General features: G+C 41.8%; 1 protein-coding gene across 1 annotated transcript in view; it reads right to left on the bottom strand.

Annotated features, from left to right (window-relative positions):
* PLB1 (phospholipase B1) overlaps positions 1-25,647 on the bottom strand; it is a 78,053-nt gene that overhangs the window by 924 nt on the left and 51,482 nt on the right. Inside the window, exons 42-57 of the mRNA XM_072332451.1 lie at positions 24,229-24,324; positions 23,087-23,158; positions 21,751-21,828; positions 20,079-20,139; positions 19,347-19,405; positions 16,276-16,334; positions 14,565-14,608; positions 13,311-13,410; positions 11,925-11,976; positions 9,850-9,930; positions 8,886-8,951; positions 8,252-8,343; positions 7,042-7,123; positions 5,635-5,739; positions 3,927-4,022; positions 395-469 (exon numbers count right to left, since the gene is read on the bottom strand). Of these exons, the coding sequence (XP_072188552.1) occupies positions 395-469; positions 3,927-4,022; positions 5,635-5,739; positions 7,042-7,123; positions 8,252-8,343; positions 8,886-8,951; positions 9,850-9,930; positions 11,925-11,976; positions 13,311-13,410; positions 14,565-14,608; positions 16,276-16,334; positions 19,347-19,405; positions 20,079-20,139; positions 21,751-21,828; positions 23,087-23,158; positions 24,229-24,324 (1,218 nt within the window). The remainder of the gene's footprint in view (positions 1-394; positions 470-3,926; positions 4,023-5,634; positions 5,740-7,041; positions 7,124-8,251; positions 8,344-8,885; positions 8,952-9,849; positions 9,931-11,924; positions 11,977-13,310; positions 13,411-14,564; positions 14,609-16,275; positions 16,335-19,346; positions 19,406-20,078; positions 20,140-21,750; positions 21,829-23,086; positions 23,159-24,228; positions 24,325-25,647) is intronic.

Here is a 25,647-nt window from a genome sequence, read left to right as displayed (position 1 = left end):
GTCAATTTCTAGACAAGCAATCTACTGTTCTGCCTTCTGCCTTAGCCCAAACTGTTTCCTGCCTCATTGCCTGAAGTTCCTAGAAGGAAAAAGAGGAGCCACCTCAGAAACATCAGTGACGGCACCATTTCCAAATCTGTTTGCTGCAGACAACCAAATGGAAATACGTACACTCATTAAAACTGGCTCAAAACAGAGACTTTCCACTGCAGTAAGGACAGATCTATGGCATTAAACCTGTAGAATTTCCAGAGTGTAATAAACAGCAGCATATTTTTGTTATTTAAAACCATTACAAAGATATTCTTGGGAAGCAAGCAAACAAACGAGAAACAATCGGAAAAGAGGAAATAAATAAACGTGGTGGTTAAAGGAGAGTATGGCTTTTACTTACAGGGTTTGGACACTTGAGTTTCGATCTGTCATAGGTAAAGTTGTTGTAAGTCTGCTTTTCACCAACCGGTTCCATCTGAGGAAGGAAAAAGCAATAGTAAGCAGTGAAGATTTTTTTTTCTCCTCAGACTCCTGACTTGTGTGCCTACAAGCTTTTATCCAATCTTTTGGTGCCTGCAGCAATGAAGAAACGTGGGAGAAGGTGCATCATAGGAGAGTTTCCAAACATTTTAACACTCAAGAGCTGAAGACATTGAGAATCCAGCTCACTATCTGCAGAAAAAGAACTCAGGAAGCAAACAACAGGAGAAGCCTTTTCTGCTTTCGCACTGAGTGCAGGAGAAAATAGCTCTGACTACCACATACTTTAAATACTCTGCTACAACAAAGCGGTGCACTATACACCCAGTTCTCCCACATGGACATCTCAAATGACAGTATAAACCACAAAGAAAGAAAAATCACATGAGAGATGTTAGTCACATTACTAAGCACGGTACTAAAAGAAAGCAGCTTAGGTGTCATGGTGACGGAAGTGCCTTCAGAAATGATGTGGAGTTGCACAGGCAGGAGGAGACAGTACCACCCTTTGCAGTCTACACTCAGACAAGAAATCCCCGGGGAGTTTTAGCTAAGGCCAAGTTCAGAAGACTGCAAGAAGTGAATTAAATAGAGCCTTTTAGATCATCGGTTGTCAGCTAAGTTGTATTAACTGACCCTAGGCTCTCCCCAAGCCCATTTCAGTTGCAAAATAAAATACATCCAGGCTAATGGTACAGCACCTGTGGTTGGCTAGGAATGCACATGCCATGCGTTACCATAGGTAAGCTAACAAGTAGAAGCTTGATCAGTCATGTTGACTGAAGTGTTTACAACTGTGTATGGACATGCCTGAAGTAACAACCTGAGGGCTGGCCCATAGGGAACTGCAGAATTGTCACCCAGCACTCCTGGTATACAGCACTGAGGACAGCTGTTGCTGCTGCTGTCATCTGTACACACACATCTACTGTCTGACATGACTAAAGTGTCACCTGTATGGTGGAGAGAAACAATACCCTAATAAAACCAACACGAGATAGAGAAAACATCTCAATAAAATTCCAGTATGGGAATACTTTCTCTGGTTTCTTAATACAAAATAGAAATAGACACAGAAAAAAAATATCAAAGGGGAGAGATGAACCAACACAAGATGAAGAGGCTGATGCCTCATGTATTAAAGATATGAGGAGGAAATAAATCTAAGAAGCATGAAGAAGATGAGAAGAAAACCAGAGGGTAAGGTCTTACTGGTTGTCACGAGGTCCTGTTGGACACCTATGAGTCCTAATCATTTGGTCTGCCTTCTTGCTAATGTTGTGGAGGTGAAATTTGCTAGTTTTATTGCATTTAAAGTGAAAAACTCGAGTTCTGATGTAATTATTTGAAACATACGTGGCTCAGTTTTTGTGTCTGCAGTGTGACTGGTTAGTTGTAGATAACTGTAACACTTTCTGTGCCAGAACACTTGGCAAGGGGTATGGCATAACACCCAGGCAAGGAAAATAAGGTGCAGAATTCTATAGCCCATCCTTTTCGCTTTGGTTCTATGTGATGTGTACCTCATGAGCATCATCATCAAAGCTCTGAAGATGACAGCATCTCCATAAGTGTACAGGGCAATTTCTGGAAGGCACATGCAGATCCTCTGGTAGCATGTAGCAAACACAGAGGCATAATACAAATTAAACACACTGTCTGTGTGCTCTTCTCCTGGGTCAGGGGACTGACTGGGTAGATTTGGGACCAGTAGGAGACTGTTAAGATTAAAGAGTTTTCTGACTTTAAAGGGTGGGAGTACACTTTGTTTTGCACAAGGCAGAAAGTGCAGAGAACATCAGAGCGAGGAAGAGGCTCCTTAAGCCATCTCCATCCTTTCATACCCACAGAATGGCCAGGCACAGTCTAGCCCTTTGTGTGGACTGACAAGAATACATGTCATTTGGCAATAAGCCTACTTCTTGCTAAGCTCTTCAGGGAACAGCAAAACAATACGGCCTTACAGTAAGCTTGCACAACCTCTCCATACATGGACAGGGAGTGAAAAGAAGGGATGTATTACAAGAAGTAGACTTAACTAGGAACTAGTCTGATCAACATGGATTGACAGCTCTGTGGAAGTGAAAAGTTTACATTACTAAGAATCTGATCCCCAGTACGCCGTAGGAAGATGTGTCAATATTCTTATATGTGGGAAATGAGTGACAGCCTGGACAGAATAAAGCTCCAGTGGCAAAGAAAAAGGACTGATCGTGATTCAGGAATGAGTAAGGCCTAATAGGAATATCATGTGGCAACAAAACCAATTAAAGGCTACCACATGCCCAGATATTGCTTCTTTTTCTTCTTCAGATCTGCAGCCATGCACTATTTGAATGTTATTTGCATTTGCTGGGGGAACCACAATGAGCCTTGCTAGGACTACTATACAAAGCATCCTACTAGGCTGCCATCATCTGGAGACCAACACAGCGAAGCCTGATATTGAAAAACAGGCAGATTTGTTGTGTGCACAAATCAATTACTCAACACAAGCACACACATTGTTTTCCATAACCCTGGACTTACAGCTCGTGTTATAGTGAGCAACTGCATAGATTTCTGCCCAGGATGTCCTAGTCCTTGTGCTGAAGTTCCTTATAGTACGTTGTAAGTTCCATATCTTGCTCAATTTTTCTCTTAAAATGAAAAGTTTCTCTTCCATTTATGTCTGTTTCTTGCACAAACCAGGACACAGCATTTCTGCTGGCACAATACGTTTGTGAGCTTAATGAGACAAGAAGAGGAAATGTTGCTGTGGCATGAAAGCATCATGGTCTTTTTTCGACTATAGGAAATAACATCATTCCAAAAGTGGCTGTTACCTTGGAGTTATCAAGTCTAGCATATGCTTCTTATACACTGTGCCAGCACTATTCAAAAACTGTTTCCCTCAAAACGACAGAAGGAACATGACTGCAAGCAGAGGAAGCAAGCATAGGTGAGATTTCAGTCCTCCATTAGCTTCAGTGAATCTAACAGGGTTGCCTCAGATATTTGAGTGGATGGTACAACACTTTTAAAGGTAGGAAAAAAGAAGAAATCAATCACAAGCGTTTTCATAATAAGTCTAGGAGATGTCAATGAAGAAAAGGTAAGCTCATTGAACAGGCTTTTCCAGGAAACATACAGGACTGTATGTTTAACTGGGCTGATTTTTGCCTTAGTATATATTAATAGACAAAGCAGAAAGGCGTTTATCTTCAGAGTATGGTGAAACACAGAATTTCTCATAAGCAAAAGGTTATGCTGTTTTAGGCAACAAAACCGCCGTCAGTTGTGTCCCCAAGCAGTGCAGACAAAGAAGGATCTCAAAGTTCAATAGTGCTCCTCCTGTTAGAGTAACAGTTTTATCTCATTTGCTGTTTTGTTTCACACCAATATACTTCCTCACAATCTTTTGTTGGGAATCCTACAACAAACACATTGGGATCTACTTAGTAGCCTCTTACCATGTTATTCCAGAGAGCCATAGCCATCTCAGCATAGCCTTTTTCACTGAAATGAAAGCAGTCTGCAGCAAAGAAACTCAGATCTGGCTTGCCATTCTGCAATAAAAAGCAAAATAAATTCCTAAATACATTTCACATGTTAAGATTTGACATACTGTATCTGAAAGTACACTGTACTTGCCATGCCCACTTCACACTTTTTGGTATCTGCAGAGAAGGACCTGGGTGTCCCAGTGAACAAAGGTTGCCCATAGGCCAGCAATGTGCCCTTGTGGCCAAGAAGGCCAGTGTTATCCTGGGGTGCACTTCAAACAGCAGGGCCAGCAGGCTGAGGGAAGCGATCCCTCCCCTCTGTTCTGCCCTGATGAGGCCACAGCTGGAGTTCTGTATCCAGTTCTGGGCTCCTGAGTTCAAGAAAGACAGGGAACTTCTAGAGAGATTCCAGTGGAGGGTCACAGGCTGAGTGAGCTGGAGCTCCTCAACCTGGAGAAGAGGAAGCTGAGAGATCCTACAAATGTTTATAAATACCAAAAGGGCTGGAGACATATGGATGGGGCCAGGCTCTTCAGTGGTGCCCAGTGACAGAAGAAGGAGCAGTGGGAACAAATTGAAACAGGTTGCTGAGAGGCTGTGGAGCTTCCTTCTGTGAATTATCCAAAACCCACCTGGACACTTTCCTGTAGCGAAATGTACTGTAGGGAACCTACTTTAGCAAGGAGTTGGACTAGATTATCTCAGAGGCCTCTTCTAGCCCCTACGATTCTGTGATCTTCCTAAAGGCAATCTGTTCACATTTTGACACTGCAGAGTAAGGTAGGTACTCATAACCATGCACATATTATTGTACTTCGAGATCTCCTGTGTAATGCATCCTGCTCAACTTCACACAGTAATTTCCATAACAAATCTAGACTTATCATTAAACCAATAGTCACAGCTCTTATATGGACCCAGCCATTGATGCGTACTCTACCTGGAACAGATAAAAAAAAACACCTGTTCACTTATCTTTGCTGGTTAAACTTTCACTATTCAGATCCTTTCAGGTATTCAAATTTGTGCTGGATTTCTGAAAATATCAAAAACTGGGGGTTTATCCATCAGAGGCAAATGTCACTATTAAGGAAAATACACCTCATCACTACTAAAACTGACTGTTATTCAGACTGGCAAAACAAAATAAGGATGAGCATTATGCAAAACTGAATGGTTCTGACCAGGATTCATACCGAGAATTTGTATCCTTAACTACACAACATATATAATGTTAGAGCTGAGTAAAAGAAGGGAGAATCAGCCTTTGGCTTCAAAGGCTGCTTCCTATCCCCAGTCTTAGGTGAGTCAGGCATGCTGGTCTCCATGTGAAGAGAATCTGAACACATTCAACAACCTAAAGCAGAGAACAACATCATGGTGAAGGCCAACCAAGCCCTCCAACAGCAGAAGCAAAAGCAGACATGCAGTTCAGGTGAAGCACAAGGGTACCTAGGTACATCATGCCCTCTGTGAATGTTTCCCAAAGCTGTTTTCATCCACGGGCAGCACAGCCTTTCCCATCTTCTCCTCTGTCACTCTTACTGCAGGTTGTACCCTGTGGCCTCTAAACTGCGTGAACAAAGAAAGCGCAGTCCTTGCCTCACAGATTCTACCAACTCAGAGAAATCAAGATACTGGTCCATGCGAGGTAGAAAAGAAAAATGAGACTCACACTGTCCAGAGGCAAAATGGTGTTTCGGAAAAATGGCTGCACAACAACTGCAAAGTCCTCACGCTGTTCATACCGACCGCTGTTGACCAGTTGTAAAGCTTCAGCCTGTGGGGAGTTACGTGGTTGGAAACAGGAAAAGAACTTGCAAGGATCATCTACCATTTAACAGCTATTGTAAAAACATGGATATTACGTTTTTTTCAACGTAGGTTGGCATAACTTCATACAAATCCTGCTGGATAGTGTTGAAAGGTCTAGAGAATGGCAAAGAAAATAATTTGGGAGAGATTTTCATGAGAAAAATATGGAGAAGCTAAGACATTTGGAAAAGTGAAGTTGCTTAATTTTGACCAAAAAAAAAAAATGGGGTTTGTATCTTATAGAAATCAGTGCTTCCTCAGCACAAGAAGAAAAAAAGTACAGAGAATTAGAAAAAGGAAAAAGGCCAAATTTATTAGAAGAGACAGATGATTGGGAACATGAACTTGAGATGTTTGGAACACGTGAAAGGTCTGCTGGAAGTAAAATAAAATAGAAACACTGAAAAACACCTGCTACTTTTGAAAACTGCCTATAGACATACACACTACCATACAGATAATAAAGCTATCTTCCTAGTATTTTCCAGCTTATGGGTATAAACACTAAAGGTCCTGGTTATATCTCAGAACAGCTCTAGTCCCAGTTCCCTAATAAAGAAAAATGTCCACATGGGTCAGTTTATGTGTTTTCCAAGATGGATTTTTTGAGCTTTGTCAGATCCATCAAACATCTACTGTCACAGAAAGGAGGACTGGAGAACATGCTGTGATCTGATAGTGATCCCTGCATTCATAGAACTAATGATGGAAAAATCTTCTGTTCCAATGGCTATTTATAGCCCTTGTTAAATTGGAGTGAATCTTAAGCTGGAGGCTATGGAAAGGTACTCTCAGATAATGAGTTGCCCCATAGTAAGCTAAGCGCTAACTCTCAGCCTATGTTAAAAGAGAAGAATATCATGTTAGTTTAATTTATTTCCTTTGCTAAGTGTGATGACAAAACTGCCAATGCAAGTTAATTCCTTATCCTTGCAGTAGCACATCAACTCCTGTGAGCTATCCATTGCATCTGTAATGAATGTACACCAACAAAACAGCCATCACCAGCAAGTCCTTTCCAAATGTCCAATCAGCAATGGGAAACTCAACTAGCTGAGCTCAGAACTAAGCTCAAAACATTAAGGCAGAAAGTCTTGCATTGCTGCTAATCAGCTTGCAGGCTGTGCTTTTAATTAAACTGTAGCCAAGCTGTTTCCCCAATCTATCCTCTCAGTTCTGAGGTTTTGTGTGAGAGAAAGGTGACTGAAGGAAGAGGTAAAAAAAGAAACACAAATGAAGATGACTAGTTACAGTATCAAATTGTTACCTGAAAATCTCTGTTGACTCTCTTAATTTCTTGTAGATCAGAAGAATTTTCTTTGGGGTTTAGGAAACATGGGCAAAGATTCCTTTAATGAAAGAAATACTGAATTTAAAAGCCAATCTAGAGTTGTCTATGCACCACTTCAGTAATGTGTCTGGTACAAGAAGCTCAGAACAGCTGCCCAAAGCTTACAGGCAGGAGAACCTCCTTGCTAACTTAGATATGGATACATCAGGAAATAAAAAGTCCTCATTGACTTCATTGTCACTAAACACATGCCACAGCCACTAAGAGCTGTGGGATTCACAAGTCTTGAACGTCAGACTTGTGCCACACCTTAGCAGCACATGTTTCTGAGTAAAAACACCCTACACGCAGACATACAGGAGAAGTTCAGAAGTCTAGAAGCTTAGAAAGTAAATTGTTTGTGTGACCTGACTCCTCAGATTCCTGTGTTTCCTTCTCTTACTCTCAAGTCAAGCAGTAACTCGTGCTTCATTGAAATGCGTTCTCTAAGAAGGAATTAATATGAGAACATCAAGCAAGTCAGTTGATTCACTAATATTCCTTCTAGTGTGTTCCAGTAGTTCATCACTTCTGTTATTAAAAATCCATGCCTTATTTCATTTGAATTCATTAGGCATCAGCTTCCATCCTTTGTTATAAAGTGAGCCGTACACCCACTTTACATGGACATAAAATGCATTCACACTGACTCCTCTGAAGGCATGGCTACTTCATAAAACAAGTCCCACAGTCTTCTTAGAGTTATGATTTTGGCCTCCTCCATTTGGGGGGAAATGCAGCTCCTGGTCTTGCTTTCTGCAGCCCAACCCATGCAATAGGTAATACAGCACTGAATACATGGAGAGGCATCAGGGATATCAGCCTGAGCTGCTGAGCAGCTAATGGCTAGGCATAAAAGGCACCAAGGTCAGTAGTAATGCAGCTGCATGGTGATTTATGCCATGATTAGTCTTAGAGCTAAGGACTGACCACAGCCTACAGGTGCATGCCCTTTAGCTGAAGTATTGGAAGAAGCAATAGAGACTCAGTGTGAACTAGTATATTCATGTAAAGGCAGCAATAAAAGGAGTTCAGAATGGTCTATGCGGCTATCCCTACTGTAGCAACAGTTTAGATTGATCAGAACAAACAAATAGAAACGCAAAAGAAAGGCTTTTAAAGGTGAAGATCTGTTGCGTTCACTTACGCTGTTAGAACACACTCTGAAGAGCTTGCTGCCACCTGACGCAGTCCAGAAATCTCAAGTATCTCCACCATGTTGATAAAGACTCTTGGGAGCTGCAGGGATTATAATAAGCAGACATACCAAGTCAGAGAACATGATACCACTACAAAGGGAGAAAGAAGTGCCATCCGTAGGTCAGTGAGTCAGTGCAGAACCACACTGACTGCAGCCAATAGCATGTGCAGAGGTAATGTATAAAGAGAGGGAGACGTACAGTGGATGTCAGCCAAAAAATTCCTGGCAGCTAGTACAAACTAGCTGAAATGCTGCTTCACTCCCTGGGACAATTCCATTTTCTCTAGGGTAAATGAAACTTTGCATAGTTGATCCAGCCATCAGCACTGGCAGTAATGCTGTGATATGCTTGATCCACAGCAAAAACACCATGAAACTCAGTTGTCCTGAAACTACAGTACATTTTCTCAGGGCATTATCTAACACAGTTGTTCGACTGCTCCTCAGTGCTGCATTATGATCTCAGCTCTTTGGAAGATAATCTTGCATGAAACATAATCACTGAAAGTCCACCAGAGGTGAGAAAAACACAAGCGTGCTTGCCAGGAACATAGTTTGCTAGGGTATCTTTAAAGCTTACCTCTGTGTAGAAAATATCCAGAGTGTCCTGGAGGTGCTTTACGTAGTTTTGTACTGAATAAGCTTCCTATGTAATTAAAATAAAACAAAAATAAGATCAGTCTTCTTTCAAAAACCCAGAAGTTTGGACTGTTTCATCCACACGAATGGAGTCCCTGCTCTCCTTTCTGCTTCTGATGGCAGATATATAATTGGAACAAGGTGTGTACTGCCACACGCAACCACGTTGCACAGTGCCACAGGAACACGAACACATTCACTTAATCTCTACAGAAAATCTAGAGGTATGTAAGAGATCTCAGCAAAATCTTTCCTTAATGAATAAACAAAACCCATAGGCAAAACAACTCTGAGTGTGGTTATAGAGGTTTAGCCACTGGGACCAAGACTCCACTCAGAAGTCTTTGAAGGAAATAGACCAAAACTGAGAGAACAGTCCTCAGTTATTTCAATGAGCTGGAGCTCAAGACTTCAGTGTGTGCTATGGGAACCTTGCCTTTTCAGGAGGAATGAGCACTGACAGCTAGATGTGAGATCTTTTTCCACCATAAGCTGATGTTACTTCATTTGGTGTCATTCTGAAGCAAGAAAGAGACATCTCCAGTAATAATTGCATGGAGACACTTTCCAGAATAAAAGCTCACTTGTGTCCCTGTAACAACAAACATAAGACACCCCACTTCTTGAGTGCCTTTGTCCAGTCAAGCTGGAAGAGCTCTTTGGTTTACACTTTTGTTAAGTATGGGGCAGATTGCTGCTGCTTAAACTGTGCATTACTCCAGACCTGCAGTGCCTCAAAATTAAAAGCTGTGTACTTCTTTCATATACAACACAGATGAAAGGAATTGTAGTCCTAAGTGCTTTTTAAACAAAGAGGAGCTTTGGCTCATGGAGAAAGGTTAAATTTCCAGGGCTGGGCTCCTGCCAAGTGCCCAAACAAGCATGCCTGCTTCAGAGATACAAACCTTATCCAAGCAGTACTGACACAGGTCATTGCCTCCAATGAAGATAGTGATCAGCTTCCAGTCCTCCTTGAAGTTAATCTTCTGGTGGCACATAAAATAAACAGATTTCTGTGTTAGCCGCTTACACTTGCAGGACTAGAGCAGGTACAGACTGTGCAGCAGAACAGCCCAAAAGAGGCACAGTGAGTGAAGACAGCCAAATCATAGAATGGCTTAGGTTGGAAGGGACCTTAAAGTCCACCCACTTCCAGCTCCCTACTGTGGGCACGGCTGCCCCCCACCAGCTCAGGCTGCCCAGGGCCCCATCCAACCTGGCCTTGACACCTCCAGGGACGGGGCAAAACAGCTTCTCTGGGCAGCTGTGCCAACGCCTCACCATCCTCTGAGTAAAAAAAATTCTTCCTAACATCTAACCTAAATCTCCCCTCTTTTAGTTTAAAGCCATTCCCCCTTGTCCTATCAAAGACAAGCATCTGTCTGAGGGAACATGAGAACTGTTTGCTAGTCTAGCTGCGGCTCACTTTGGCTTTTGTAAGGAAATCCCCTTCAGAAAACAAGAACCATCAGGGCAGCTGAGTATGGAGATGTGCCAGCAGGTGTGCTGAAACAGATACTGGGTTTGGGGCACTGTGGAGACAGAGCTGGGGTTGCCGGGGTGGCTGGTGAGAGCTGGGAAGTGTGTTGCTAGGGATCCTGCCAGCTGAGAAGGCATTGCTCCACGGGCAGGCAGGGAGAGAGGCACCCCGGGGACCAGAACGTGGATTAAAATAGCAGAGTCCGGGAGGCCGGTGACTTCACCGAGCTCATATAAGGGCAGCTGCAGCACCCACGTCACCTCGCTGACAATAGGCGCTGCTGAGAGCTGGAGCTCAGCAAAACATTTTGGAGGTTCTGAACAAAGAAAGGAATCAAAGGCAGCTATTTTTAGAGCGGTACATTTACATAACAAACAGCTGCGAAAGGATCCCGCAAATAGAGAAAGGGCCTGGGAATCACCCACGGGTCTGAATTTTCCTCCTCAAGCAAGGCTTTGCTCCGAAATCATTGCACAAAGCGTGGCGGGGATTTTCCCCCTCTTTTTAAAGATGCATAAATAGCAGTGAATAAAACAGATCTAAAGCCTCGTAGTACTTCACTAAAGAGCCACGGCAGCTCCCTTCACTGCCAAACATTTGGTAGTGTGGAGTAACGGACAGCGCGGTGAGCATGCAGCATCCATCAGGAGTGCTGGCACACAGGGATGAGTGCTTTGACAAATCCTGCTTATTCACTACCTTTCTTTCCCATTCAGTCTGAGCCAAGGAGCACCAGGCTCTCCTGTTCCCTTACTGGACACTCTACGAAACAACTAATCACACTGACAGTCACTACCACAACAAATTCAGACCACGCTTTGGGCAGGACAGTCTCAGCTTTCTCCCATGTTTTCCCCCCCACACCCCAAACTTCAGCACCAGCCACTGTGTTAAAAGCCCTCTGCAGCCCTCAGTGGAGCAGGAACAGCTTGTTGGTCCACAATACTAGATCCCTGACCAGTTCCCTAAAAGCTTGAGATGTGGCAGGGATTCACTTCGCCATGAGGACTTTAGACACCAATGATTCATACACCTTTTTCAGGGGGCCTAACTCCTGGGAGGATTTCATGCCCCCTTCCCTAGTATTGCCATTCTCCAGACCTCAACTCAGAGCAAAGAATGTGGCTGATGTTGGTCACTAGGCCCCTGCTCCAGCAACATTGTGCTTGGCCATTACGAGTTCCACTTTGAATGCTGCTGCTCACTCACAGCCTCCAGATCTCCTCCTCCTCCCCACTACCATTCTCACAACTCCCAGATGCATCAGCTTCTGCCCTTTGTGTTTGCACACTATCTGGGTGGATTTGCATAGGCAACTTTTAATCTCTCGATGATAGCGACTGTTCCTTAGTTGCTTATCTTGGAAAACACACCAGAGATGAGGACACTGACTTTTCTCCTATCAGCACTCTATTCTGTTGCCCCTTGAACTGGCATCATGGGAGCACTGAGGTTCAAATCTGAAGTCTCTGCTTTGTTTCTTAGGGGCAATCTACTTACCGAGCTGCTCCTCATTAGCTCCACCAGTTCATGTGCTTGGGCTGGCATATTGCTACAGGAAGAGGACAGAAAGATTTTAGAGGCATGCTCTGAAAGCTCATCATTGTTTTCTCTTGCACTCCCCATTTCAGGGAATGCTAAGAGTGGCAGAAACCCACACAGAGGAAGTGATGTCTCAGAAGGAAGAGTAGTGACCAAAGCAGCAGCAGCAGTTGCACAAACTATCTGACCTAAAAGGGTTTCAGCTAGGACAGCTGCCAAGCAGCAGTCAACTGGGATGGATTCTTCCCATCTCAGAGTAGATTAAGTGCATTTTACTGGGAGAAAAAACACTAATGCCCAGATGTACAGAGATACTTAGCTGCACAATTCCTTTTGAAATCTAGTAATGTTTACACAGAAGCTGGGCACCTAACCAGCTTTCCTGATCTGGCCTTTAATTCCTACGGCTAGTCTGGAGAATATTGCTTATGCTGTGGAACCACAGGGCTGAAGCTCAGATCTGTGCAGGATGCAACATCCATAGAGCAAAGCACAAACCGTGCTGAGACACCAGCTGGAGACTTGAGCTCCTGATATACTGAGATGAGACTGCACTTGAGCTAATCCAGTCCTGCATTTTTCCAGCAGCTACACAAACATGGCCACGTTTATTTGCACTCCCAGAACCATGCTGAGCTCAGGTCACTCTCAGAACAGGAGCTACATGGGCTTTGCTAGCTACCCTGAAACCCATTTGCAGAAAATTTGATGGCTGTTAAAGGGGTCACAAAGTCCTGAAAACAAATTCCATGAGTATCCATAGAGCAAGCACAACTTATGCAATACAAACTCATATGTTTTTGTTCTTAACAGACTAGTAGTGTTTTCCCTCAAGAGGAAAACAAGATTCTTTTTCCAGATGCTCACTTGGTTCATTTTCTTTACACTGCAAACGAGGAAAGCTTTTAGTGCAATTAGGTGACAGCAAGTTTCTATTAGTTAGTTGGAGGCACATTTCCCAGAAATCAAGGAATAAGTGAGAGGATCATCAGCTTCTTCTCATTACAAACAAACTGAAAGTGAATGAGGAAGCAGCAAACTGCAGGCTGAGCAAAAAAACATACTGATAGAAACCTCCTTTCTTCATTTGTCTTCTGTACAGCGTATTTGAGCTAATGCCTCATTTATGTTTCTATTTCTGTCTCTGATTTAGAAGAAGAATAAAATTAAATCATAAAATACTACCTTTAAAAAAAATTTAATCAGAAATCAGACCACAGAAACATGTGCATTACATGTAGATCATGGGTATTAACTCAGCATTACGCGCAGCTCAAAGACAATCTGCCGGTGCATCAGTTCTTTCCTACCCCTTTGCCCATCCTTGGCTTCAGTCATACTTACTGCGAAGTCGCACCTCTCTCTGCAGCATTGAATCCAGCTGTTTCCTTACTATTGCCAGTGGAGAAGCCAAAGAGGTTTGGGCTGAATTTTTTCAAGATATCTTAAAAAGAGAAGACACAATGTTTACCATCCATAGTACAACTGGCAGTAGACACACCTGCTTTGGTGACTTCAGTACTGCGAGTATTTCTCCCTGTGGCCTCAAGGAGAAGGGCCTGGTGGCCCTGATGACAGTGAGGTCCTAGGGAACTTCGCTGTTACTGACAGTGAGTGCCAGAATAATTGTGATAACTTCCCTTCATATACCAGGAGCAGATGCTCCAAAGATGACCCTCTATCTCCCAGTCCCCCTTCTACTCATTAAGATAATATTTATAGCAGGAAAGTGAATGCCATTCATATTTATAGGATTCAGTGAAACCCTCAGCAGCAAAGCATGATGCCTGAAAACTGCTTTTGTTACCGTGTCTGTAGTGCTGTCTGAAACCTCTTTATAAAGTCTCGCTTACAATGCTGCATGCATAATGAAATGTATTTTCTATTTTTCCTTAAGCACGGTGTTCATGACACAAGGCAAAGCATATCGGTTTTTGTTACAAGCAGCATCAGGTATTGTCAGCCAGTTCCACAGCACGGATCACATACAAATAGATGAACCACTGTGAACCAATTCCCCTCTAATTTATGGTCACACTGACCACTTAGTGGTTTCTATGGCAACTACAGGGACCGGTTACACAGAATGCTAAGATGAGAGTCGTATAGTATTTTTAGGTTTTTTTTAGTGCAGCGTAGCAGCTTGAAAGCATTGAGAGAAACCAACAGGAAATCATAACCTTGCCAATGATCTTTTCTAAATGGACAACTAATTGTTTCATAAGCCTTCATTTGCCCACAGCCATTGAGCACTACAGTTGGTGACTGGAAAACACAATGAAATGAAGAAGGAACAGATCTGCCATGGAGTCCTGCCACCTACAGTACGTTTACTCTTCATAATTTGTCAGAAGGATGCACTGGCCACATGCAGATCCTGTAATGTGGAGGGGCTGAATTAGCTTTGCAGCTAGGAAGATCAGTCTGGGTTTCAGCTGTGAGTCAAGTGAGCTGCTCCCATTCACAATGGATGGGGATGCCCACCATTTGCAAGGAAAGTGTGATCATTTCCAGATGTTTTTGAACATCCTCTTGGACTGCTTTCAGACTAATAACGTGCTTTTCCCCTTACTCACGCTGTTTTTTCAGGATACTCACTGGGTAATGTGGTTTGGGTCTCCAGGGTGCCATCACCTCCAATACTACAAAGGGAAAGCACAGAATTACTGGTTAGAAATAATTCTGCAACCCTCTTATTGTCAACATACATTGCTGCTGCAGCCCAGGAAGGGATACTCACCTCAGGCTGAACTAGGACTATAAAACCACAAGACAAGTAAGAATTCAGGAAAGGTACTGAAGGGAGATCTCAGATTAAATCAAGCAGGATTTCAGTTAGGATAGAAACTATGCCCATAAACTAGGAATGGAGCATACAGGAAGAATCCATTTTTTACATGAACATGCTGGAATGCCCATTGTCAGAAGGCATGTGACCCTGATGAAAATACATTTGTGAGCATTTATGTATAGAAGAAAGACTGCATTAAATGTTCATTATCCACCCATCTGGGATTTTGCAATGCTGATAATGAAATAAGCCTCTGCCTCTACTGTTATCATAAATTGGCTGATCGTGGAACTCTCTAAAACTCAAGCTGGACTAGTGTTAGTAAGTGGGTATTCTTTATTCTCAGTGCTGGATGCACAAATGGATCCTTCCATCTAATTGTGCATACCTGGTACAAAAGATCTTCAGCTTGTATATATTACTTGAATTACATACACAAATGTTTTCCCAAGCAGTACATACATATTCCATATTTCCCCCAAAATCATTAACATAGGGTTACACAAGCTCTTTTTATGGTGGTGGCTCTGAGACCCTCTAGCTGAAGTCAGTACCCTTCCTTATTATGTTTGCCAGTTTTCACACATGCTCCGTTAGCTCCTTGCCTTGATGGCACAATACTTGCTTTCACAAAATCAGCTGATTCAAGTAGAACTTCCTTATCTACTTGGTACAAGCAGTTCAGTTTATCATTGTTATCTGCTTGGTACAAGGGCACAGATTCTTTCTGTTTTCTAAACAAACTATAGGGCTGTCCATTGATGAGTATTAGCAATCTTAACAGTATCACTACAACTGGTATCACTAGCATCCAAATAATGTCTATGTGTATAGACAGCATTCCCTTACATCACCTCTGTCAGGCCCTAATATGGGGGAAGCACAGAGTAGAGAAAAGACAGGTGAAGAAAGGAGTGTCTACATGCACATGCTTATCATATATATCATTCTTACTTATGCCTGTATGAAGCAGACAGTTTTCTTCCACTCTAACGTGGACATTGAAATTCACATCCACTCTAGCATATATTGTCATTGCTTGCTTTGTAATTGCAAATCTATTTGGGACATCTTCACTGAATATGCATGTGGTGCTCTCACCATGTTCATGCTAATGGGCACTCACAGATTCTCTAGCATTAAACACTGCTTTGGATTACCACAACAGCAGCAATAGACTGAGGCACAGGACCCTGCTGGTAGCAGTCAGTTCTCATTTGAAAAACAAACAAAAACCCAACACCACAAAAATCACTTCATTTCTCTTCCAACTCTGACTTTCTCAAGCCTATACCCAGCAATACTTTATCTCAGCAACCTGTCCCCATATTTACTCTCTGCAGAGGGAAGTTTGGTTGACAGGGGCAGAATTTAGCTACTACACCTGTGGCAGCACACCCCTTTGCCTGATATACCTCATTCCCATCTTCTTCAGGATGTAACTACACAACCAGGTGACCCACACTTTCAATTGCGTCTGCAGATGAAAATACCAGAGAGAAAACTGAGCACAGTTACCTCCATGAACATCCCCTCCAGTCCACTTGTAGGTCAGTTGTGCAGGCTCCTACTGCAGTCTGAAAAGGATGAAAAGAATAACTTACAAAATACTAGAGCAGGGTGCTGGAAGTATAGGTAGAACAGAAAGTGTGAAAGTGCTGAAGAAATTTAGCAACATCATTCTGAATCCAGACAAGCTTTTTTAGCATCTCCTTTACAGCAAAAGCATTCCTTGTCCTTATTCAGCAGCACACACTGGCCTATGGGTAGTTCTACATTTCCCATGCTTCAAATTCGCAGCCTTATCCTCATATATGAAGGCAGCTCATCTAAACAGCAGACCCTGGAGCAGGGGAATCACAGTCCAACCAGCGGGCATCAGACTGTAAGGTCCTGGGAACTATATACGGCATTGGAACTACAACTCTCATAATAGTATCAACAAAGTAAGGGGAACCAGGTTACCATCTACAGCCTTGTATTTGTCTGGATTTTTCTGATGGAAACTGCTTCATTCCGGCATGCCCTGAAGAAAGCTGATGTTGGGATGCTTAATGATACAGGAAAACAAACAAACAAACAACAAAAAAAAAACCAGCTGAAAAATTCCCAGCTTTAGCTGTAAATAAATCAGTAGAGAGGTTGTTTTCTGAACTGCCAAGAAAACAAATCTTTGGTGCAAAATCCACTTTCTCAGTTGGAGCCAATCTGGAAGTCGAACACACAGACTTCGTGAGGTGTAGGCAGGATTTTTATTTTGTATTTTTGCCAATACAGATAAAAGTGTTGGCACATCTATCGCTTTCACCACGCACTGTGCCTGAGAGGTTGGACAGATGCATTCTAGCCAGTGACGTGACTAAACTGTTCAGTGTTTCATTAATCTCCAACTGCATCTGGGCTGAGAACAGTCTTCCTGCAGCGTGAACTTTATTACGATTTAGTATAGGGGAAAGTCACCAGAACAAAGAACACGGTGATGGATTTCAGTGTTCACAGGACTGGGATAGAATGCTTTTATTATTTTATTTTTCAAACACTTCCAGCAAGGTCAGCAGCTTGACTCACTTTCACGACAGCAATAATGAAAATAGGTTATTCTGCAGCTTTTTGGTTTATTAATGCTTTCACTTCATTCTGTGCTATTCAAAAAGCCATGCGTCTCTGGTTTTGGCTGATAAAGAACTCTTTCCCTTCATAGTAGCTGGTACGGTTCTGTGTTTTAAGATGAAAATAGCACCGATATAACAGTGATGCTTTCATTGTTGCAGAGCAGTGCTTGCACAGTCAGGGACTTTTCTGCTCCTTGAGCTGAACTGCCACTGGGGAGCTGGGAATGCACAAAGAGCTGGGAAGGGTACAGCCAGGGCAGCTGGCCCAGTTTGGCCAAAGGGACATTCCATATCACGTGGCTCTGTGCCATAAAACTCAGGGGATTCAGTTGGGGTGGCACTGCTGCTGCCTGGGGACTGACTGAGCATCAGCTGGGCACTGCTGAGTAATTGCGTTGTACACCAATCACTTGGTTGGTTTTGCGTGCTTTTTTTCTGCTTTATTTTCTCCTCCTTCATTTCTTATTAAACTGTTCTTAACAGACAAATTCTCATATACCATTTTCAACTCTCTCCCCCGTAGCCCTAAGGGAAAATGAACAAGTGGCTTTTGTGGTATTTAGCTGCCTCCTGGGTTAAGCCACAACATCACGTTATCAACACAGCCATCGATACTGACTGCATACAGGGCTCTTGAAGGAAATACCAGGAGGAAAATCAATGTGTTAGGGGACCAAGACAGATCTTTGCTACAGTCCCTCTGTACCAGGGATGAAGTATAAACTATTTGTTCTGCTGGCTATGCCAAAATTTTATTTATGTGCGTATGTGTGAGAAACATTCTCTTTGTCTTCTCTCTCCATGCCTCTCAACCATCACTACATCCCATCCAGTTGCACCTTGCTATGGCAATGAAGAACATCATGAATAATGGCAACATGAAAAACTGCCTTGCTCTGCTGTTGGGACAAAAACCTCCAGGAGCAGAGTCTGGCCCCTTTGATTAGGAATCTCTGAGAATTTTCATGTACTAAAAATGAAGATTTTAAAAAGAGGGGTGTGCCATCAGAGGAGTAAATCAAGCAATTTTAAGTGCTGGCAGTGGGTAGGAGGGAGGTTTGTCATTACTGAGGTCTTCTAAGAACTCAAAGCTCAGTACAAAGGAAGCCAGGATTACTTCAGGTCAAGCAAAATCTGTTTTCAGAGCTAATGAGGGGTTGAAGACATACATGCACACATGTATGTCAATTAGCCTGATCATTTGAGAGCTGTAGTCCATTCAGCTCTTTCTGAACACTGCAGGAACTAAAGCTGCTGGAATGAGCACAGGTGTAGCTCAGGAGTTAAAATTCATGTTGACACCAATATCTGCCTTCATTCCATTCCAAAACAATTCTGTAGCGCTGCGCAATTCTGAAACTCTTTCTCAGAAAACTTCAGCACAGATCAGCAATATTCCCTGTTATCCTTTTCTTGGGCCCTCCTTTTTTGAGACTACTCTTTTCAGTTTGTATTTCTTGGTACATGAAATACATCATAGTTCTAAGTAAAAATGAAAATTAACCCAAGAAACAACATCCGAGAGCAAACATCTGATATACAGAAGTGTCATAATTATCTCAAGTGAGAAACACTTCAGTCTGTAATCAGCTATTTCTCTAGGAAATTTCATCAAGACCTCTCATTGTATGTAAAATGGCAATTCATTTTTCTTAGGTCAGAAAATACTGTTACTATAAGGCAGACATTTCCCTTTCCTAAAACACTTGAATAAACTGCGTGCAATAAAGAGTGTGATCCAATTTCTGTTCTGGCCTGAATTATTCATTACTAGATTACTCAATTGTCAGTGCCAGTGTCACTCATATCCCTTTAGGCTATTTCTCTGCAAAGGGACACAAGTAGATGAGCTTTTCTTTGCCAGACAAAACAGTTTGTTTTCTATCTGATGATGACTGACACAACTATAACATAGAGGCAGAAATCAACACTTTCTCTTCTCATTCTAAATCTGGAAATACAGACAGCAGTACTTACAGTCAGAGAATCTCCCAATGCTCCAATGACTTTGATGTCAGCAGGTTGTAGCTCATGTACTAGAAAGGAGTAGGAATAATAAAAAACATAGTAATTGATAACTGACATAAAATGCTATTTATTGGAGTCAAGATCCAAGTCTTTGGTTTCAACCTGATGTTATTTTTACAGACTTTTAAGGAGAGAGAGCTTCAACTTCTCTGTGTCTGCCAGGCAAAATATATAATAACCTCTTGCCATTTGTTTGCAACATTTTACTCAACCAACAAGGAAATAAATGAACCTTAAACAACTATTCAAGTGTCACCTTAGGAAAATAAATAAATAAGGAAAATGGATATGTTCAGGGTTTATTTTTAAGGTTTGGGTCATAGATCAAGATTTCCCATTAGCAATCTGCCCATGATGCCTTCCAGTTATGCACAAGACTGCTACTATGCTACTGATAAGGCAAGGCAGGTCAAACTTCCTGAGCAAATATCCTACCTAGACACTTTAATCTGCCACATAGCTATACACGATATATGTGTATGGTAAATGGGATTGCACTTATCCACCTGCTGCACTGTAGAACTTGCTGTCTGTGGCAGGATGGATTTTCCTACTTTGCAGCTAAATATATCAGTTTTTATTGTTTTCATTCTATCTAGAATTTGAGGTTCCAAGTCCATTTCACAAACACAAGGCAATAGCTTTCCTGTTCAGGATTTTAGCCGATGAGTCCATTCTCACCTGATGTTGGGACACGACTGGATGGAGTCCTTTCAGAACATGACAGGTCACTGCCCCAATTCTGAAATGACAGTTTATACAACTGCGTCACATTTTGGGTAGATGACAACATGGAAAACATACACGGTTTAATTGTATGGTGAAGAACAATGGTGAAGAACAGGACCGAATTTAAAAATAGATCCTAGTTTGGTGCCTATGCAGCTCAACAGTCATAGTATCATTCAAGTTAGAAAAGGCCTTTAAGATCAGAGTCCTTCCCCCTCTTTGTGGAATGCTGTTCAAACATTAAATTATTTCTGGTGAAATTTTCTAGCCAAAATATACCATTTAGCCTAAGTCAAAACATATAATCTAGAAAAATTATTTGTGACAAAGTTCCACAAATGGATACTTTTTTGCTCTTTCTACAGTCTGGAGATTTCATCTGAGATCTGGGAGGTGGCATCTTTACACTTGAATATATGTAATTGTTATAATGTTATCTGCTTATGCTGATCTCAGACCTGACCTTACTTGGAACCAGAGGTTGTACTAGGGATGCCCTTAGGTTCCCTTCCAACCTGAGTTATTACTATGAGTGCACAATGCTATCCTTCAGAGAATAAATAAACATAGGCCAGTGGCCTTCAGAAAGCATGGTTAGTATTTTAACATTGAGATAAATTTGTCTGTTCTCCTATATAGACATGTAACAGGCGCTACTATCAACCATGTAGTTAAAGGCTTCTGGAGAAGCTAGAAAAGAAAGCTGGGCTTATTTTCAGGTGAGACAGGAAGGTGCCCATATACTCTCTCCGCTATGTCTTTCCTTCACTTTATCACTTCAGAACTTACTGCCATTGAGATTCAGTAAGCATAACGATTACCATTAAAAGTATAACTAGCTCTACAGATTAAAAATCCCAATTCAACATTGTGAACTATGGCTTGCTGAAACAAAATTAGCTGTTTCTCTGTGTAACCCTCAAGGCACAGGGAGATCTTCATAATTTAGACAGGCACAGGGACTCCCCCAGTATGTCCAAATACATGGCCAATTTTGACTGCTGTCTCTAATCATAGCTACATTACCAAAGCTGAGCATTCCTTGCATGCCTGCAGCCATTTGTCAAGAGCAAGTTTCTGCCCCGTTTCTTCAAGTCCCACACAAAGTTTGCTTAATCCATAGTTTGCTATGGTAGTTGCTTGTTCATCATGAAAATAACCCCCTTTGCAAACAGATCTCCATCACATTCTGTGCACCTGGCAGTATATGCAATAAATAAATATGACTGCCCCCTGCAGGTTAAATATACCTGAGGACATGGAAGTACAATGGCTTAAGAACATACAAATCTTCCTTAAATCATTTGGGGATTCAGCATCCTAAATTCTCTTCCCCATGTTGTGAGGTACTTACAGTACAAGTTAAGGATGCACTCCAGGCGATTTTATGTAGGAAACAGCTTTAATACAATTGCACCTGATTCAATTCATTTTGTCTGGCTTTTAGGGCAAGAGGTGTTTAACATTTTATTACACGGGAAACAATGCAATGCAAGATAGACTTTTCTGTCTGAAAATTGGTGATAGGCTATCACATTTATAAACTCAGAAGGATGTGCCAACAGCAAAACAGGGACAATTTTGCACAGCTTATCTAAAATGCAGCAAAAGAAGCAACATTTACCTCTGTTGGTTCACTGGTGGGAAACACGGGAGGATTTGTGTTGTTGCTGTTTTTATTTGTCATCAGGAAGGGGATATTCTGTGACAAGGAAGAGAATTTAAAAAGTTAGAGAAATCAGGCAATAGACATGTGACACACACCACAGCAAGTGATGTCAAGACATGATATCACCAATGATATAGTTGTCTAAGTAGCAAAACTAGGATCTGGATTTCAAAACTGTTCTCCACATCTTAAAATTCAGAAGCAATATTTCCTCTTTAGTCTCTTGTGGTAAAAATGATAGATATGTCAGGTCCTGGTTAGTTGTATAACATTCTCCTCTCCCAAGCCTTCCACAAATTACTTGGCCTTTATTAGCTGTTCAGTCCCCTTAAAAGACATTGTTGTAAAGTCAGGAGAAACCTGGAAATATCATCCTGTGTCAGCAGAGAGTAATAAAAGCCTGACTACTGCATGAATCACTCCTCCCTCCAAGAGAGACTGTACAAATTGCATTGTTATTTTTGTCTCCTACAAATGCAACATGCATCAAGGAAGACAGGCACATCATATAGGCTCAAAATCTCTGCAGGGATTTGTAGTTGTCTCAAATAAGAACAGTTTCCCAGCAATTACTGGGAAAAATGAGGTAGAATGAATTTAACTAATTTTTTTTTGAAACATGCTGATCAACAACCCAGCAGATCTTCCCTTTCTAACAGGATGATGCAATATAGACAAAATCATTCTTTATGTCTTCAATGACTGTCTCCGGACCTTACTGTACAAATCAGCTCCCCATTCTGTTCAGTTCTTTGGTCTTCTCCTTGAAAGTGCTGAAGAAAGTGTGTCATTTACTGCTGACTGCAGGGGTCATTTCCACATGCTGATACTTAACAACTGTACCATGAGTTCAGCAGCTTGTTTTATGAAGGCAGAGCCTAAAGCATCCCTGTTAGGGGCCAGGTCAGCAAAACCAGCTTTCCATTAATTCAAGGTATAACAGATACTGGGATTTTCAGAGCCACTACGGTGCCTGAAACCCACATTGATTCTAATGGGAAAGTTAATTCAGAATATTCCATTTGCTGTTGAGCTGCCCGTGTACTTCAGAAATATATATTTTCTGCTACAACTTAAAACACACAAATCAGCACACTGTCTATCGATATTCACTGCACAGTAAAGGGACACTAGAGCAGATACAGAAAGAAAGTCTGCTCATTCAGAGGTCAGCAGAGAAGGAAAGTCTTCAGCAAACTCACCCCAGACATACAAAATCCCTGCTTTCTGTGGGGAGCACAGGCATATACAGCTGCCTTATACCCAGCTTTCACAACATGGGACTATTTACCTGAGTCGGGCAGCTGAGGACAATGTCAGTCACGAAGTCAAATGAGTCAGCTTTCTGGCCTACAGGTTGCAACTAGGAGGGAAAACAAAACAAAACAAAACAACCCCACACCGTTGTAGCTGCCTCAGTTCATCTTACATTTGTATAACAATTCTCATCAAAGGAATTTAAACACCACTGTCAGATTCTAAAAAAAACTGCTTGCATTTACTGACCTTGATTCACCCAAGGCTGAAATGCTACTCAGAAGGAACACGGCAACTACGTAACAAAACAGCAACTCTAGAAAGAAGTTTAAAATGGGAAGTGGAAAGAGATGCTGGATCAGCTTAAACTCCTGGAGGATTTTGGCAGGCACATGAAGTTCCTTGGAATTTTGCCAGAAGGCAAGCTTGTAAACTCTGTTCTCTTGCATAAAAGAGAAGACCCTAAGAATCTCTCTGTTCTTATTGCTAAGCTGCATGATGGCGTCTGCAACAGAAGATTGTTTATGTACAGAAGATTATACAGAATTTAAATAGAGGTACTACTTGATGATTGCAGACAATCACGATAGCTGCTAAGACATTACCTGGAAGTACATAGAAGATGGCATCCAGAATCTGAGACACTGCTTCTGACTGCAGCGCTAACACTCCTACTGCACTGCAACACTACCTAAATGGGATTGCCTAAGCAATCAGTAACAACCCATCGTTGCTAGATTTTATTTGTTTCCAAAGTTAGTAAAGTTAATTTGAATTAAAACTACTTTAATTCTGAGTCATAAACTCACAATACAGTGATTTAAAATACTTTCAAGTAATCCATTTTGAACTGACATACACCGTTAGCAATTCTTCATTTGGTAGTTTTTCATTTAAGACCATAGAAATATCATCATTATTAAATAGTGTCCTGACTTTCATGACAATGAGTAAAATGGATTTCAAGTTGCATGGCTGAAGTCAAGAATGGCAGATCATGCACTGACGGCACCTCTCCCTTCCCAGCAGACTCTAAGAAGTTAGAGTGTCTAGGCTGAGAGCAGCCAGAAATGTGGGAGTATCTGACTGGGAAAGTACAAACAAGCACTGGGGACCCATTAGCAAGTTACAGAGATCAGCTAAAGATTGCACTGTGGGCAGAGCTCGTCATCTTACCATAGTATTCCAAAGAGCCCTGGCAAGCTGAGAATGGCCCTTCTGGCTTGGATGGAAGCAGTCAGGCGCAAAGTAGGAGATATCAGGATGCCCATCCTACAAATGAAAGCATAAGGGACATTTAAGTGCAGAAGAATTCACCAAGCTCCAACCGTGGATTGCTAAGGATGGATCAGAATCAGTAATGGAAGATGCATTCTACTTGTCCTTGCCACTCCAAAGGAAAATGTCACATTAGCAGCTGGTGATGAACAGCATGCTTTGGCAGGCCCGCTAGCTACCAGAAATGCTCAACTAGAAATGCTTATGCACATACAATATCAGATCCACAAGGAAGAAGCAAAACCAAAGTTTTGAGTTCAATCCCTTTTTTCTCTCTAGGTTCTGTGATAAAGCTGGGTCCCTTCCTCAGCACATCACCGCATCTGGCTACCCAGTCACCATTATGCTCTGCAGTATCCTTACACGTGAATGAGTATTTTATGGATGCTGTACCAGAAGGAACAGAAAGAACCCATCTGCCTTCTCACAGTTGTGTTAGTTCTACAAGTTTGAGAGGAGAAAAAGCAGGAAGTGTCTAAGAGAAGGCTGCTAAATGGACCAAGCAAACCAAAACAAACTCCTTTATGAACACACCTGTACTTTAATGCAGATACTGGAGAATCTTAAGGAAGTGAAGTTTTTGGACATTTAAGTAACTTGGGTTCTTTGTTAGTATTTAAAAAAGAAATTTAATTATAAGCTCCTCAAATAAAATCTTTTGGTCATCACAGTCTTTCCTCAGAACTTGGCCAGGTTTTGATTCAGTGTGTTTGGGCAAACTACTACCCAAATTTGAAGCTATATTTGATCTTTTGCCAAGTTCAGAGGCAGAGTTTTTAATTCAGAAACTTCTGAATTTTGTGTGAGATAAGAAAAAACAACACCCTGCACTTTCTTAAAATCTGAATTAATGCTCGTGGGATTATAAAAAAATGTTCAGAAGTATTTTTCTTCCTCTCCATTTACTTCTGTGTTTCTCACCTTTGCGCTAAAGCCCCTGAGGACAGTTTTTCACAGGAGCCAGCTTCATCAAGAATTAAAGCCCGTTTTTCCTTCCCCTTCCCCTGAAAAGTTTTCAACCAGTTTTCCAGATACAAGAGCTTTGTCTGTAGCAGTAAAGGAATTTTTCAAAATAGTCACTAGCTTTTGCTGGCATTTTCAGGATCACAGTAATACCAGTTTAATCCTTATTGAACATTTTGCCCCATCTGTATTTTGTTCCAGGTGAGATGAGGAAGTACAGTTGTATCTGGAAATTAACAAGGGGAGTTTTCAGTTTCAGAGAAGGTTTGGGTCACTTCCCAGTTCATAGTTTGCTGAGAGGTTACTCAAAGAACTGAAATATAGTTGCCAATAATAGGTAAGATCTACTACTAC

Source organism: Excalfactoria chinensis, chromosome 3, assembly GCF_039878825.1.
Source record: "Excalfactoria chinensis isolate bCotChi1 chromosome 3, bCotChi1.hap2, whole genome shotgun sequence".
NCBI lineage: Eukaryota > Metazoa > Chordata > Aves > Galliformes > Phasianidae > Excalfactoria > Excalfactoria chinensis.
The sequence above is the reverse complement of the archived record's forward strand: the minus strand, read 5'-3'. Positions and strand labels throughout refer to the sequence as shown.